General features: G+C 43.7%; 1 protein-coding gene across 7 annotated transcripts in view; it reads left to right on the top strand.

Annotated features, from left to right (window-relative positions):
• The window catches only part of CACNA2D1 (calcium voltage-gated channel auxiliary subunit alpha2delta 1), a 1,188,449-nt gene that overhangs the window by 785,063 nt on the left and 385,463 nt on the right, over positions 1–17,923 (top strand). For all 7 annotated transcript variants that reach the window (XM_073652315.1, XM_073652320.1, XM_073652318.1 and 4 more), the window contains exon 7: positions 17,720–17,851. In XM_073652315.1, the coding sequence (XP_073508416.1) occupies positions 17,720–17,851 (132 nt within the window). The remainder of the gene's footprint in view (positions 1–17,719; positions 17,852–17,923) is intronic.

The raw sequence follows: 17,923 nt of genomic DNA, 5'->3' as shown, positions 1-17,923 counted from the left end.
CTGTGTTGTTTATCATTCACTCTTTCTGAGATGGTGTTTCCTCTTCATCAGCTTTCTGCCATCACTATATAGGCAGTATCTCACTTCTCAGCATCAAGTCCTCCTGCTGTTATACAATGTTTTGCCTGCCCTGAACTAAAATCCCGCTACTCTGTTATGCCTGTATGCCGTTTACCATGCATAATAGCAGGGGCAGAGGAGCAAAACCCTGCCCCCACCTCCTATAATCCACTTCAGCGCCTCTACTGTTAGAGATGGCTTCCACCTAACATCAGGCAATGGACAGCGGGTTACACAGAAGGAGACCACTTAGCGGATGGCACTTTTTGAGTGATGAGTCGAGGGTAAGACAACATCATATAAAGAAAAAGGGATTTGGAGATTGCCTGTTCATTAAATTTGCTATCAAATAATACCAAGACCATTGAAGTAAATAATAAAGTGACAATAGTCAGTGATTAGTCATACTGGGTTAGTTATGGCTAATCACCATGGTTAGCTAACACAGTGTGCAGCCTTACACACAATATACACATTTCAACCCCAAAAAGGAAAAGATGTGAAATCATGCAAACCACATGATCAATAGACGTTAATGATATGCTAATGATGAAAAAATGGAAACAAAATTTTCAAACCATCTCGATTTATCCAGTATTAATAACCTCATTGATAGCATTCCAAGGCATGTAAGTGCGTGTATTTCTACATGTGCCATTCAGACGCAATACTGAATAAGTTGAGATGTTTTGAGAATATTGTTTACATTTTTTCATCACTTGCATATCAGTAACATGTTTATCAATCCTGTGATTGCCATAATTCCAGGACTTTTCCTTCTTGGTGTTGCTATTTTAATGTGGAGGAATTTATACTGTTTGGATGTAACATGCAATATGTATAGTTTGCAGCTTTGCTATGATACTTTTGTTAGCATGTTTAAGTTAATATGCCATAGGCTACGTCTTATTTTATGCTGATTTTGGTCTATACATTTAATAAATCATCAATTAATTTTATTAACAACTATGGAGAGTGAGGCAGCACATCTAATGAAATGAACTTTTTATTCACCCTTGTGACTTTTCAGCTCCAATAAGCATTTCTCCAACATTATTTTCCAGTTTGATTTATTATGTTTTTACTTTTTTTTTGTTAAGTGCATAGTATTGATTTGCAAAGAAACATTCAGTATAAAGTTTATCAAGGTTTCCATAAGCCATGTCATAAAGACAGAAAAAAAAATCAAGGATATGAAGTGGCAGCTGGGAGAAAGCAATAAGTTAGCTGATTGACTATTTTTTTTATCTTCCTTTTGTTCGCTCCACCAGTGTGAACAATAACAGTGTGGGAGTTTATAAATTCAAGGCCACATATTAAAAGGAACAATCTGCCATATTTGCAATTAATTCATCATTCACATCATATGTAATACAATTTCCAAGAGAAAGTACAGATAAAGTACATTTATTATTGCTTTGTACATATTTTGTGGTGTTCTATCCTCAATTGATTTTTAGAATGCTAGTGTGAATTTCTATTTAAAGGAGTATATATACACTTAGGTATGCATATTTTTGCCCTTCAAAGTGCTTATAAATTTTTACTCTCTTACTGCTTTACAGTAACATCATAAACCAATAATATACTGCAAAACTCATACAAGAACTACTTCTATTAGTATAACATTAGGGCATATCTCTTTGATTCTTGAGGATTCTGCCAAAAATCCCAAAAATCAAGAGACTGTGAGCATCACTGTGCAGGGAACTTCACGACAATGATTTCCTAATTGTTCCAGCTCTTTCTTTAGAGAATAGGAAGGAGTCTCAACAATTGAATTCCCACTGATTAAAATGTTGTGTTATACCCTAGCTAAGTATCAGCATTTCTGATCATGGGAATACAGATGTAGCACCGGTTATCATGACTCACAAAACACCATCTTGATAAATTGTTGCAGAAGGTAATCCCACTTAAAGAGGACCTTTCACCAATTTTAGCATGCTAAACTGGCCACATCATTGAATAATGTCTTCAGAGCTGAATAAATCGTAGTGCTTTTGTTAAATTAATCTCTCATCTCTGTTGCTGAGATGTTAGCTTGTAAATTCATCACCAATCCTAAGTAGGAGGCATCATGCAGGGGATAAAAGAACAAATCCCCAAAATTATAGACAGCTCTGCTGTCAGCCCTGATCTCAGCACCTATTGTGTAGTATAGAGCAAAGTTGAGTGTCATTACAAACACTTTCAGATCTCTCAAAATAGTCATGTTTGGGGTACGAAGAATACAGCAGAACTGAGTGTCATTACAAACACATCTGCAACTGCCGCTCTTCTCTCAAAGCTCTTTCAGCTCTGCACCTCCCCCTCTCACTAATGTCATGATAGGAGATCTAAGCATAAGTAATGGAAAACAAATGTGTTGATTCTGCGCTGCCGTAGGAAGAATGACGGAATACAATCTAATACTAAGTGGTTTATTTGTCAATGTGTTTCAAAGCATATAGCTTCTTCATCAGGACAACCACGGTAGGAGATCTAGAAGTGTTTGTGATCACACTCTACTCTGCTGTACCTCTCCATCCACTCTGACTGCTGTGAGTGGAGATCTGGAAGTGTTTGAAATTACACCTAGCTTTACTATAGTCTCCCTTCATTTACTTTGACTGCCCTAAAAGAAAATCTGGAACTGTTTGTAATTACATTCAGCTCTGATCTATACTACACAGAGCTGAGAGCATAGCGTATCACACTCACCCCTCCCCGCATGACATTTCCTGCTTTTAATTTTTCAATGTCATGAAGGGAAAAAAATACATGCCCCCAGAGAAAAATCTCTGGTCACGCCCATTTGGTTTTATCATAAATTATAATCTTAAGTTTACAAGCTAATATCTTATCTCCTCAATGGAGATGAAAAATAAAAAAATAAAATATATGTTATTAATCTCTGCAGCCACTATTCCATGATGAGGACAGTTTAACAAGTTAAAACTAGTGAAACTTTCTCTAACTCAGTGGTGATTGCCACGTTATCTATATTCTAATAGATGTGTTGGGGGTCACAGTTTTGTGGTGCTTAGTAATATATATGTATTTTTCTCCTGCGCTTGTTCGCTCAGCTTCCCTCACAGACTACACAGCTTTCCTGTTCTCAAAATGGCTAATGGTGGAGGAGCATGTGACTAGACCTGTCTGTTAGCCTCCTCTAGTTGAAGTTCACATGGGTTTGGTCACATGCTCCTCTATCAGCTGCCATTTTGTGCACAGGAGAGCTATGCAGACTTTGGGGAAGGCTGTGGTGAGAAGTGCAGTCTTAAATATAAACAAGGGACTAAAAATCATATCCCCAAGATAAAGTGTCCAACTCCTCTATGATTTTACAAGCCATTGACAATTGGCCAATGTATAGTTGGGTGTTGAATTACACTTTGAGCTGTGATATCCCAATGCAGTTATCATATTAACCTTTGCTAGATTTCTATTTTTTAAAATATAATAAAAATAACAGTAAAGTATAAAAATAAAAACATTTTTTAATGTCAACATAGCTTAAATAAATTAATACAATTTTACTTTTGTAAGGAAATTAGAGGTTGAATGGAAACAATATGTATATTTTCCTGTTGAAAGAAGTACACTTACATAAACTTATTTTTATTATCATTATACATAATTAATTAAATATGAACAATGAGCCTTCTAAGACAAAGATAACAAAACATTGGAAAGATGAAAATAACCTATTAGAGAGCTATAACAAGATACTATAAGCCATTACAGTATTGAACATATTTATCTATTTAGTCTAATTCTTAGTGCAAACACAGGCCCCAGTTCATCATTTGTGGTTTTTTTAAGTCACTTTTCTTTCTTATCTTGTGATATTAGTCACCGTTTTTTTCGCCAAATTAATTAAATTGGTGCACACAATTCATGAATTTAGTGCAAATTAAAAAATAGGCTTTCTTCCTGTTTTAAACTGTTTTCGCGATTTCTGGAACGAAAAGTCGCAAAGCTTACACCGAAATTTTGGCGCACTCAAATCTACACCAGGGCTGGACTGGTATGAAGTTGTGCTAAGTTTTACGACTTTTTAAAAAGTTGCAATTGATGAATCAGGCTGAAAAATCTGTAATTCTTAAATTCCACCACAAAATAGAAAACAAAACATAACATAAAATAGATTTCAAAAAAGGCACAAGTGGAATAATGAATTGGATGAAAACAAAAAACATACAGAACTAGTCAAAAAACAGGCACAATGGCAATGATGAATCAGAGCCTTACAGTGCATTTGACGCGCCCCCTGGGCCTGTGCTGTGCAGGGGATACCCGGAGCCGGATCGCTGGGGGTTGTAGTCCTCCGTGGCTGTGACCCAGTCCGTGCCCAGGGCGGTCAAACCAGTGGCAGTATTAGTAATGTGACAAATGTCCGACTACGCCACCCGTGGATTGCGGTCAGTGGGGACCGCCGCTGCACTGCAGACCGCAGAGGCTGATATTGTATGCGCAGCCAAGTATTGAATTACTCCCCACGGGAGAAGTATTGCCTCAGGGCAGCTAATGTGGATTATGAGAGTGATGGTGTGAGCGTCCCAGTACTGATGGTGCTGGTGCGGCGATGAAACACAGAGACGTGTGGTTGCAGTTTCCAATGCTTTACTCACAGTTCTTTACTGGTCCTAGTCACCTCGGTACCGGCGGTGACTGCCCAAGCCGTGCTGCGTCCACCAGGCAAGGGGCTCGACCAACTCCCAGGCAGTTCCAGAGCGTGGCACAGGGCTCCCTTCTCTTCCTTTCTCTGGCCGTCCTCACCACTGACCCACCTTTGTCCAGTTTCCTTGGGCCTTCTCTCGGCGAAACCTATCTCCGGTTTCCCTGACCCTATGTGGTATGTCTTCCTGGTGGATGTAGTGAGGGGTCGCACCAAGTTGTGGTCACAACCTCTGGTCTTTGGCTGAGGAATTTATTGCCTCCGCCAATTTGGGTTCCGGTACCCTGTTCTGCCAACCCGTCACCCGCAATCTCCTGGACCTATGGGGTTCCTTCTGTCCTCGTGTCTCTGGGCCTTTCTCCGTGTTCCTGTTCCTTTCTTACTTTCCTTTCTGTTTCTGTTCCTTCCTTCTGGCTCCGGCCTTCCCCCTAGGCCTGCCTCGTGGAGCTGGGCCCAGACTGAGCCACAGCTCCCTGTCAGCCCTCTCTGGCTGAACTCCTCTCTGAACAGACTCCCCGGACTGAACACTGTTCTAAGATGGTGCCCACCTTATATACCACCTTCTATGTGTGAGCCCAGGTGACTAGCAACCAATGGGCTCCTGCCTATGCCCAGAAACCCTCCCCTATCTGCTCCTACACCACTGGGTTTTCCTCCCCCTCCCCACTCCAGCCAGGGACAGATGTTGTCGTGCCTGCACTTCTGTCTAGTGGGAGCACCGTTGAACTGTCCCTCGGAAATGGGGTGTGTGTGGTCCATGCAGCCTACCGAGTCCTGGTCCACAATCCATCCTTACTCGGGAGTGGAATATCACACCTCTGGTTTGAGGTGCAATACCCCTGTAGCAGCCGAGCCCTCGGGGTGCTACATTCCCCCCTGGTAAATCACAGCACATCCTCGGGCTGGAAAAGAATAAAAACAATTTAAACATACAAAATTTTTAGAATGCATTCACATATAAGACATTAACTATTTACTCATCCCTTTATGGGAGGTACTCTTCTCTCTTTAACGTTACTGGTATAAAACATTATAAAGCATCTTACTAATGCCACCCTAACTCTTTTATAAAACACTATATAAACTTTGGCATTTCTATTTTAGCAGCATATCAAACTTTTTCAGTAGAAAACATTGGCAAGTAAAACATTCTTCCACAAACACATTCTTGAGTTCTGGCCGCTGTGCAACTTGCGACCAGGTAAAGGTGCAACAGTCCAGTTAATCTTGAGGTAGACGTTGCGTTTTTTGTATAAAACCAGTAGGGGGCGCTTTAAGAAGCGCAACTATTTACAAGGGTGGCCGCTCTCAGTCCTCGGCCAGTGGGGATAGGGGAATGGCTGCTCACAGTCCTCAGCCTGGTTAGGGATTAGGGGCACACAGGTAACAGTCCTTTAACAGTTCCACACTAGTCCCAACGGGGACAACACTCCAATCAGTAACAGTTCCAGCAACAGTTCTCATACCCCGACGGGTAACTATATACAGTTACAATTTTACTGATCACTGGTAACGGTGTCCTCCTGTTGCTCCTTGCTCTTCCGGGTAATCTTCAGACCCGTCCGGGTCCTCTTGGCTTTCCTCGTACTGGTGGTACTGCAGCTCCTCTTCCGTGAGCCAGTGAACATAGAGGGCGTATGGTCCTTTTGCGCCTGGGGAGTTCAGGTCTTGCGACCGGGCCTGGAGAGGGCCGCCGTTGATGACGCCCGGGATCAGAGGGTGCGACTTTGGGCCTGGGCGCGGGCTGGTGGTGGCGGAGCCCAGGGATGGAGGGCACGGCTGCAGGGCTTGTTGCGGGGTCTGGAGCAGGTCGGTGTCTGCAGCGCCCGGGATTGGCGGCTCCACCAGGGGGCCCGGGAGCAGGCTGACGCTGGCAGCGTCCGGGACAGGGAGACTCCTCTTACCTGCTCCCGCGACCGCTCCTGCATCACGCGTCTTCTCCTGGCTCTGGTCGGGGCCCGCAACGGCTGGGGCACTGCCGATGCTGGGCAGCTTAGTCTGCTGCCAGTCCGCCATCTTGCTCTCCGTTCCTGGTGTCCTCCTCCCCCCTGGTGGACCGTGTCCTACCTTGCGTTGATCTTCCTCCGTCGTGTCGTGCCTGCACTTCTGTCTAGTGGGAGCACCGTTGAACTGTCCCTCGGAAATGGGGTGTGTGTGGTGCATGCTGCCTACCGAGTCCTGGTCCACAATCCATCCTTACCCAGGAGTGGAATATCACACCTCTGGTTTGAGGTGCAATACCCCTGTAGCAGCCGAGCCCTCGGGGTGCTACACATTTACACCGCATGATTATCAGAAATGAGCATTTCTGGGATTCAGTGTTTTCTAATAAAGTGCAGTGTAAACAGGCCGATCAATGATTAAAAGATTTTTACAGGGATTCTGTCAGCATGATCACCCCAAACTGTTTATATGGTAATGTTGCTCCCTGAAAAATGTCATTCTTACTTTTACTGATGCAATATGTTTCTTCCTGACTGAAAAATTGTTGTTTTAGTTCATATGCAAATGAGGCTCAAGTGCTTTAGGCATGATAATAGCCCTTCCCAAGCCTCAATTTCCCACCCAGCTCAACCTTCCTCTGCTTGACTGACATCTCACTGGCTTGGGTGAGCTGTTAGTCACACCGAAGGTGAGCTGTTAGTCACACCGAAGGTGGGGCTGGTGGGGTATACAGGCAGGGAAGCACAGGCTTGGGAAGTTCTTTGATACTCTTAGAGCACTTAAACCTCATGTGCATGTGAATTAAAACTGACCAACAAATTGCATTAGTAAAGGAGTGGAAAGCTTTATCTTTCAGTGAGCAACATGACCATATTAACAGTCTGTCTGGGATTACTTGAGGAGACAGAATTATTCCCACAAGCCATCCACAATATATCTGTGGCTAATTCTCCAAAATAGTTGGACAACCTTGCTGCCTATTCCTTCAAGAACTGTCTGCAAATGCACCAAGGAGAATTGATGCTTTTTTAAGGCAATAAGTGGTCTCACTAAATATTGGTTAGATTTAGATTTCTCCTTTGTTCATTCACTCTGCAGTTCATTAATTGATAAACATAAACTAACACTCCCATTTTGAAAGCATTCTTCCCTTGTAGTATTTGTCCAAACCTGCATAAACTTTTGCACAGTACCGTATGTATGTGTATATATATATATATATATATATATATATATATATATATATATATACAGTACAGACCAAAAGTTTGGACACACCTTCTCATTTAAAGATTTTTCTGTATTTTCATGACTATGAAAATTGTACACTCACACTGAAGGCATCAAAACTATGAATTAACACATGTGGAATTATATAGTTAACAAAAAAGTGTGAAACAACCGAAAATATGTCTTATATTCTAGGTTCTTCAAAGTAGCCACCTTTTGCTTTGATGACTGCTTTGCACACTCTTGGCATTCTCTTGATGAGCTTCAAGAGGTAGTCACCGGAAATGGTTTTCACTTCACAGGTGTGCCCTGTCAGGTTTAATAAGTGGGATTTCTTGCCTTATAAATGGGGTTGGGACCATCAGTTGTGTTGTGCAGAAGTCAGGTGGAAACACAGCTGATAGTCCTACTGAATAGACTGTTAGAATTTGTATTATGGCAAGAAAAAAGCAGCTAAGTAAAGAAAAACGAGTGGCCATCATTACTTTAAGAAATGAAGGTCAGTCAGTCCGAAAAATTGGGCAAACTTTGAAAGTGTCCCCAAGTGCAGTTGCAAAAACCATCAATTGCTACAAAGAAACTGGCTCACATGAGGACCGCCCCAGTAAAGGAAGACCAAGAGTCACCTCTGCTTCTGAGGATAAGTTTATCCGAGTCACCAGCCTCAGAAATCGCAGGTTAACAGCAGCTCAGATTAGAGACCAGGTCAATGCCACACAGAGTTCTAGCAGCAGACACATCTCTACAACAACTGTTAAGAGGAGACGTTGTACAGCAGGCCTTCATGGTAAAATAGCTGCTAGGAAACCACTGCTAAGGACAGGCAACGAGCAGAAGAGACTTGTTTGGGATAAAGAACACAAGGAATGGACATTAGACCAGTGGAAATCTGTGCTTTGGTCTGATGAGTCCAAATTTGAGATCTTTGGTTCCAACCACAGTGTCTTTGTGCGTCGTAGAAAAGGTGAACGGATGGACTCTACATGCCTGGTTCCCACCGTGAAGCATGGAGGAGGAGGTGTGATGGTGTGGGGGTGCTTTGCTGGTGACACTGTTGGGGATTTATTCAAAATTGAAGGCATACTGAACCAGCATGGCTACCACAGCATCTTGCAGCGGCATGCTATTCCATCCGGTTTGCGTTTAGTTGGACCATCATTTATTTTTCAACAGGACAATGACCCCAAACACACCTCCAGGCTGTGTAAGGGCTATTTGACCAAGAAGGAGAGTGATGGGGTGCTACGCCAGATGACTTGGCCTCCACAGTCACCAGATCTGAACCCAATCGAGATGGTTTGGGGTGAGCTGGACCACAGAGTGAATGCAAAAGGGCCAACAAGTGCTAAGCATCTCTGGGAACTCCTTCAAGAATATTGAAGTGACTACCTCTTGAAGCTCATCAAGAGAATGCCAAGAGTGTGCAAAGCAGTCATCAAAGCAAAAGGTGGCTACTTTGAAGAACCTAGAATATGAGACATATTTTCAGTTGTTTCACAGTTTTTTGTTAAGTATATAATTTCACATGTGTTAATTCATAGTTTTGATGCCTTCAGTGTGAATGTACAATTTTCATATTCATGAAAATACAGAAAAATCTTTAAATGAGAAGGTGTGTCCAAACTTTTGGTCTGTACTGTATATGTATATAAAAAGAGCGCAGCAGCACTCCATTATGGCCAAAATACATAAAGACATTAAAAACGTTTGATTTAAACTGTGTTATTACTCAATGAACTTTACTTACAAGAAAGGGAGGTTCCTATCGCATAAATTGGCCAATTCATGTGTGCCCATCAACCGCTGCCCGGGTTAATAGCTGCTGTTTGCAAAATAGAATGTGTTTTCAAAAATTTATTCTACACACAAAAACCACAAAACAAATAGATATAAAGTTCATTGGCTCTTGAGGAAGCAGTTCTTGTTCTCTTGTCTGCAAGCCTCTCTTCCCTCTCCTCAGAAAGTTCATTGGCCCTTGAGGAAGCAGCTCTTGTTTTCATGTCTGCAAGCCTCGCTTCCCTCTCCTCAGAAAGTTCATTGGCTCTTGAGGAAGCAGCTCTTGTTTTGATGTCTGCAAGCCTCGCTTCCCTGTCCTCAGAAAGTTCATTGGCTCTTGAGGTAGCAGCTCTTGTTTTCATGTCTGCAAGCCTCGCTTCCCTCTCCTCAGAAAGTTCATTGGCCCTTGAGGAAGCAGCTGCAGTTCTCATGTGTGTCAGCCTTGTTTCTCGGTTTTCACATTTTTCATTGGCCCGTAATGCAGCTTTTCTTTTTGCATCAGCTGACATTCGTGCCATGAAATTCCTTTTCTTATGAGACATTATTGTGGTAAAAATAGTCTGTAACTGGCAGTTTCTATATACTCTTACATAGAAGTAATGTGACTGACATCAGCCATTCCACCAACACACCCTAACTGACATCTTATTACCTTACACAAGCTTTGTTATACTGAGAATGTTCTTTGTTGCCTGTATTAACCAATCACAGCTCAGATTAATTAACTGTAGCAAAATAGAAGCTGAGCTGTGATTGGTGGCTATTGGCAGCCTGATAAATCTTTGTGAGATGAGTTTTGTGTGTGCTGAGGGTGGTATATGTGTTCAAGCACGTGGTAGTGTGTGGCGCATTTTGTGTTTGTGCTCATATCCCCGTGTGTGGTGAGTATGAGTATCCCATGACAGGGCCCCACCTTAGCAACTGTAGGGTATAAACTCTTTGGCGCCATCGCTCTCATTCTTTAATTCTCCCTTGTTCACATGTGGCAGCTGTCAATTTGCCTGCAACACTTTTCCTTTCACTTTTTCCCCATTATGTAGAAAGGGGCAAAATTGTTTGGTGAATTGGAACGCGCGGGGTTAAAATTTTGCCTCACAACATAGCCTATGATGCTCTCGGGGTCCAGATGTGTGACTGTACTAAATTTTGTGGCTGTAGCTGCGACGGGGCAGATGCCAATCCCAGACATACTGTATATATGTGTGTGTGTGTGTGTATATAATATATATATATGTGTGTGTGTGTGTATATATCTATGTAAATATATAAATATATATATATATATATATATACAGTTGTGCTCAAAAGTTTACATACCTCGGCAGAATTTTTGCTTTCTTGGCCTTGTTTCAGAGAATATGAATGATAACAAAAAAAACTTTTTCTCCCCTCATGGTTATTGGTTGGGTGAAGCCATTTATTGTCAAACTTTTGTGTTTTCTCTTTTTAAATCTTAGTGACAACCAAAAACATCCAAATGACCCTGATCAAAAGTTCACATACCCTAGTTCTTAATACCATGTATTGCCCCCTCTAACATCAATGACAGCTTGAAGTCTTTTGTGGTAGTTGTGGGTGAGGTTCTTTATTTTCCAGATGGTAAAGCTGCCCATGCTGCTTGGCATAAAGCCTCCAGTTCCTGTGAATTCCTGGGCTGTCTAGCATGAACTGCACGCTTGAGATCTCCCCAGAGTGGCTCAATGATATTGAGGCCAGGAGACTGAGATGGCCACTACAGAATCTTCACTTTGTTCTGCTGTAGCCAATGACAGGTCAACTTGGCCTAGTTTTTTGGATCATTGTCATGTTGGAACATCCAAGTACGTCCCATGCGGAGCTTCCGGGCTGATGAGTGCAAATTTGCCTCCAGTATTTGCTGATAACGTGCTGCATTCATCCTTCCTTCAACTTTTTAACACGTTTCCTGTGCCTTTGTAGCTCACACATCCCCAAAACATCAGCGACCCACCTCTGTGCTTTACAGTAGGAATGGTGTTCCTTTCATCATAGGCCTTGTTGACCTTTCTCCAAATGTAACGTTTTTGGTTGTGGCCAAAAAGTTCAATTTTGGTCTCATCACTCCAAATTACCTTGTTCGGCTGAGTTCACACAATGCGGTTTTAATGTGTTTCTGCGGCGTTTTTCTGCCACGGAAACGCATTAAAACCGCTTGGTAAGAGGTCTGCCATGTACAGCAATGATAATCCGCATGTGTTGTGCACATGATGCGGAAGTTTCTGCTGCAGATTATCATTGCGGCACAAACCGCAGCACAACCAATTTAGGTGCGATTTCATGGGGAAATCGCGCCCATTGACTTGCATTGAATCGCAGCAAACCCGCATGAATAATATCTATACAAGCGGATTAGCTGCGTTTCATTGTAAAACAATAGGCGCAAAATCGCGCCATGGCTGGTACGCAGAGGAAGCTGCTACTCCTCTCATCTGACCGCTGCTCTGGCTGATAACAGCGAGAGGAGTGTGAATGGGAGAAGCAGCAGCCTGCTTCTCCCAGCCCGTGTGCCAGCGGCAGTTTAAAAAAGAATCAAAGAGTAAAAATAAAAAAATAAACATTCATACTCACTTCTCTGGCAGCCCCCGGTGTCCTCCTGGGCAGTGCTGTCCCATCGGTGGCTTGCTGTACACTGCGGGCCATGGGCCCACGCCCCGCAGTGTCCTTCCAGGACCTTCGGTTTACGTCACTGATCACCTGATGGTCATGCGACTATCAGGTGATCGTGATGTCACCGATCAGCTGATGGTCGCATGACCATCAGGTGATCAGTGCCGCAGCAATCAGCTCACGTGACCATCAGCTGATTGCTAAAGCCGGTAATCAGCTGATAGGTCTCTTGACCAATCAGCTGATGCTGAGCTTGGGAAGAATCACAAGAATTTTCCCACGCTCTCTTGCTCACCGGGGCTCATCAGCTGTTCTTAAGCTGATGAACCCCAGTGACCTCTCCCGCAGCACTGTATTCTGATAGGGGTGATTTTACAGTACACAGTATACAGTGCTGTATTCTATAGCTGTGTCATCAGTGATTGCTGATGTCACAACTGTAGAAATGATCCGGATCGTCGTGGGACCTTGGCGTTACGTGGAATACGTCATTGACAGCGGACACGTGAGGAATGTTGTTTGTTTTTTTACGTTTTTTTCAGGAGATCGAGGGCTTTGTGGAGGCGGGTAATAAAAAAAATTGTAGAACCGTGTCTGTTTTATTTAATTAAAATTCTTTATTCTGGCCGTGTCTTTTATTGAAAATGTGCCGACCATTTTACTACGCTGACGTGAACCCCATCCCGTTTACTGCCTGCCACCACTACAGGGAAGCGTAGAAGAGTGAGGCTAAGCACCAGACTTGCCCTGTCTTATGGATGTGCCATTTCTGGGACTGCTGAGGGGTAATATTAAGAGCCGTGGAGGGGGTTAGTATTCATGTCCCCTTCCCTGGCTATTAATATCAGTCTGCAGCTGTCTAGTTTTGCCTTTGTTATACACCACTTCATCTCCGACCAAGGCCAAGGTGGCATTCATCATGTCTCACCTCACCGGAGAGGCATTGGCTCCAGCCTTCTTCCAGGAGCTAGTTAACAACATCTTCCGAGATCTTCTGTATTCCTGCATGGTGGTGTACTTGGACGACATCTTGGTGTTCTCCCCGGATCTGCCTTTACACCGGAGGGATGTTCGTTAGGTTCTGCTGAGGCTCCGGAATAATCGCCTGTATGCTAAATACGAGAAATGCCTCTTAGAGCAGACCTTCTTGCCGTTTCTTGGTTACATCATTTCTGAGACCGGTCTGCGCATGGATCCCGAGAAGATGTCAGCCGTCTTAAAGTGGCCCCGACCGGAGGGATTGAAGGCGATTCAATGGTTTCTGGGTTTCGCAAACTATTACCACCACTTCATTCCTTATTTTTCCTCCCGGACTGCTCCCATCTCTGCTCTCACCTGTAAAGGAGCAAATCCCAGAGAGTGGTCTTCCGAGGCGGAGAAAGCCTTTGTCACCCTAAAACAAGCCTTCTCCTCCGCTCCAGTGCTACACCGTCCGGATTTCAACAAGCAGTTCTTCCTGGAGGTTGATGCCTCCTCCCCTGGGGCTGGAGCAGTGCTCACCCAGAAATCCTTGTCTGGGAGAATGGTAACCTGCAGCTTCTTCTCCAAGCTCTTCTCCTCGTCCGAGCACAACTACTCCATAGGAGATCGGGAGCTGCTGGCCATCAAATTAGCGCTGGAGGAATGGCGCTACTTGAAGGAGGGGGTGCTGCAACTGGTGGTCACCTACACTGACCATAAAAAGCTCGCTTCTTTGCAGAATGCCCAAAGACTAAACCCGCATCAGGCCAGATGGTCACTATTCTTCGCTCGATTCTGCTTTACTCTTCACTACCGCCCGGCAGATAAGAACATTAAAGCTGACGCACTATCCCGTTCATTTTTGTCTACCGACCTGGAGGAGGAGCCTCTACATATCATTGATCCCTCCAAAATAATGACTGTTGCTCCGTTTGACCTGTCTCTTTTACCTCCCGGTAAAACCTTTGTAGCAGTTCAGGATCGGAAGAAGGTTTTACTGTGGGGTCATTCGTCCAAACTTGCTGGTCATGCCGGCCCGAGAAAGACATTTCTGCTCATTGCCCTACATTATTGGTGGCCCATCCTGCGCAAGGATGTTGCGGAATTTTTCGCGACTTGTTCCTCTTGTGCTTGTAACAAGATACCTAGGCACCTTCCAGCTTGTCGTCTTCTTCCTCTTCCCATGCCTTCCGCTCCATGGCAACATATCGCAATGGACTTCTTCACGGATCTCCCTGTTTCTGCCGGTTGTACAGTTATTTGGGTGGTCGCTGACCGCTTTTCTAAGACGGCCCCCTCCTTTCCCTGCCTGGTCTTCCATCTGCAACGGTGCTGGCTAAGGACTTCATCCATCACATCTTCTGTCTTCACGGCTTACCCCTCCACATTGTCTCGGATCGTGGAGTTCTATTCACTTTCTGCTTCTGGAGAGCCACGTGCAAGCTGCTGGATGTCTCCTTGGATTTTTCTTTGGCCTATCATCCTAGGTCCAATGGCCAAGTGGAACTCGTCAATCAAATCCTCACCAGTTTTCTTTGACACTTTGTCAACGCTCACCATAGCGATTGGGTTGAGCTCCTGCCCTGGGCCAAATTTTCCTATAACAACCATGAGAGCGAGTCTTCTGCTAAAACTCAGTTTTTTGTGGTCTACGGTCAACACCCCCGGATTCCGTTTCCCGTCTCCTCTTCAGTGGACAATCCTGCCGTGGAGTCTCTCGTCAGCGAATTTTCTGCAATTTGGGAAGACACTAGATCTGCACTTCTTCAGTCCTTGGAGTGGATGAAGAAGCATGCTGATAAGAGACGTCTGCCAGGGAGAGGCAAAAATGCTCAGAAAATTTCTGCTTCAATTCCTGAACGTGTACACATGTAGCATCAGTGTCTCTGCCTCCTGCCTTGCAGAGACGCCGTTCCTCTCACCGCCGCGGTCCCGATCCGGCATCTTCCCGTTCCCCTGCCGCTAAGGCATGCACTGAACTCAGCTTCCCGGGCACTGTGCTTAGGGCGCACGTTCTCACTCCCTCTTAAAGAAGACGCGCACGCCATCCTGAAGAGTCCCTGGCCAATGGCCCGAGGACTGCCCCTATATTTAGCACCTCCTCCATAATGGAGGTGCCTGTGCAAGGTTGTTGTTTGGGTGCTAAAACTCTCCTCAGCCCTCAGGTTCCTTGCCCGCCAGTCTGCCTAACAGTCCTGCCCGCCAGTCTGTCTATCAGTCTTGGCCACCAGCCTGCCTACCCGGAGCACCTGCCAGTTACCAGCTGTGCCCACCAGCCTGCCTACCTGGAGCACCTGCAAGGTTATCTGCCGTGCCCGCCAGCCTGCCTACCCAAAGCACCTGCCAGTTACCCGCTGTGCCCGCCAGCCTGCCTACCCGGAGCATCTACCAGATTACCTGCCGTGCCCGCCTGCCTGCCAACCCGGAGCACCTGCCAGTTATCTGCCATACCCGCCTGCTCGTTTACCCGGAGTACCTGTCTGACTATCTGCCGTACCCGCCTGCCTATCTACTCGGATCAGCCTACCTGCCGTGATCATCCGCTGTACCGGTCAGCTCCTATCATCCAACCAGTGGGAGTCACCTGCTCTCACACAAGGTCGGTCCCAGAGTAACACCTGGTTCACCTGCCCAGTCCCTCCTTGGTTCACAGAGTCGACTAAGCCGCCGTGTGACCTGGGTCGGTCCGTGTAGGCACTTAGTTACGCCTCTCTAGTCCCTCCTTGCATCAAAGCACAGAGGTTCCACCACCCGGACCCATAACAGCACATACCCTTCCAGAAGTTTTGAGGCTGGTCTCTATGTTGTTTGGCGTATTGTAGGCGAGATACTTTGTGTCAAAAGTTTTTTTGTTATCATTCATATTCTCTGAAACAAGGCCAAGAAAGGAAAAATTCTGCTGGGGTATGTAAACTTTTGAGCACAACTGTTTATGAATAGATAGATTTATCTATATATATACAGTATCTACTGTATATACAGGATACACGTAAAGTCTGGAGGACGCAATGGTTGTTCTTGTCCTTATCTTGTACATTGTGGGATCTGTGGTTTAACATATATTCTGTTTCTTTCACATTTGATCTTTACTTCTTGTTTCTATATATGTGCCACCATGATCTTGCTGCCTTCATTCTGAATCTACAGTATGCACATTTCAATAAGAATAAAGAAAAGTATTGCGTAAATAGGTGTACATTTTTTAATGGGTTCTGTATACTATATTAGAGATGAGCAAATTGACTTGTTGCATAAATAATTTGTCTCGAATTTTAGCAAATTCCCTGCAACTGACAAATTTGAACAGTTTGCGATTCGATTCCCTCAAATCGCCCGAATAAATGCCCACCACTAATTTACACAAAGCAAAAGAGTGCATGAGGCAGAAAAGTTTCACAGGCCCCCAGGTGTTGTCATGCTGGATTTTCCATACTGCCTTGCAGCGGTCTCGTTACTTGGTATAGCACAGTTAATCAAAAGACACTATGATAGCCCATATTAAAGCAGATGCAGGAAATGCATCAACCATTTTGTAGTGAATCTGTATAAGAGACGACATCAAAGCTCACAGCTTAGCAATAAGAGATAGGGAGAGAAAGCCATAAAACTCTGAAGAAACATTACTGACAGTATGTGACAGGACAACAGTGAAAAACAGCTACCATCCATTTACTCATAGTCATATATTTTCTGTTTACTTTGACATTTCTAAGACAGTGTTTGCGTTAAAGAGCTAAAAAGTGTTCATGTAAGTTTTAAGAGAGCTACACGTTTTTTCAGGGCTAAAACGAGCTTTGCAGTCCTTGTGATGTGCAGAAAATTAGCCGTGAATCACATTTTTGGGAGAATTTTGACAAAGCTGGTGAATTCAAATTTCAAAATATTCTTTCATCTCTATAATATCTTTTGAAATCCAGGACACTGAACAGATGCTGTCAATATATTGTTAATATTATTATTTAGATGGTGTTTTTTGTCATGGATATCAAAATATATCTAGAGTTACAATATTTTCCCAAACACCGCAATAGTAATGACTAGGACTTTTTTGTAACTCTCCATATTCAGGTACCTCACCACAAAGAATTAATTTGTTCATGCTTCTGAATACGAATCTCATCATAGCTCTGGTTCACTATGTAACTGACCCAGTGCATGAATATTCATGCACACATAACTGATTTTTCTCGGAGTTATCACATCCATAAACATGAAAATCTTGTTAAGTTACACTAATGAGCACTATGTTGGGAAGCTATTCCCCAATCAGATTTAAAGGGCTAATAATACCACTGTTTCACAATGTCTTCTTGTGTTCTTTTTGTATTACTTTTACTTTGGAGCCTGTCACTAGCCGTTAAGTCGTGATACATTTAACTTATTTACTTTGCCATAGAATCATTACTGTTGACAATTATTGAGACTTATTAATACATTTGCAAACCATTTAATTTTTTTTAGCCACCATAGTGCTAAATGAACTGAACTGGACAGCAGCACTGGATGAAGTTTTTATGAAAAACCAAAATGAAGATAAAACACTTCTTTGGCAAGTGTTTGGAAGTGCAACTGGACTGGCCAGGTATTACCCAGGTAAATCAGATCAAAATACTGTTTATGAATCCTTAAGTACAAATAGGAATTTGCAAATCAAGTTTCTATGTT

Source organism: Phyllobates terribilis, unplaced genomic scaffold, assembly GCF_046119375.1.
Source record: "Phyllobates terribilis strain yellow unplaced genomic scaffold, ASM4611937v1 Scaffold_11__3_contigs__length_659146591, whole genome shotgun sequence".
NCBI classification, from domain to species: domain Eukaryota; kingdom Metazoa; phylum Chordata; class Amphibia; order Anura; family Dendrobatidae; genus Phyllobates; species Phyllobates terribilis.
The sequence above is the reverse complement of the archived record's forward strand: the minus strand, read 5'-3'. Positions and strand labels throughout refer to the sequence as shown.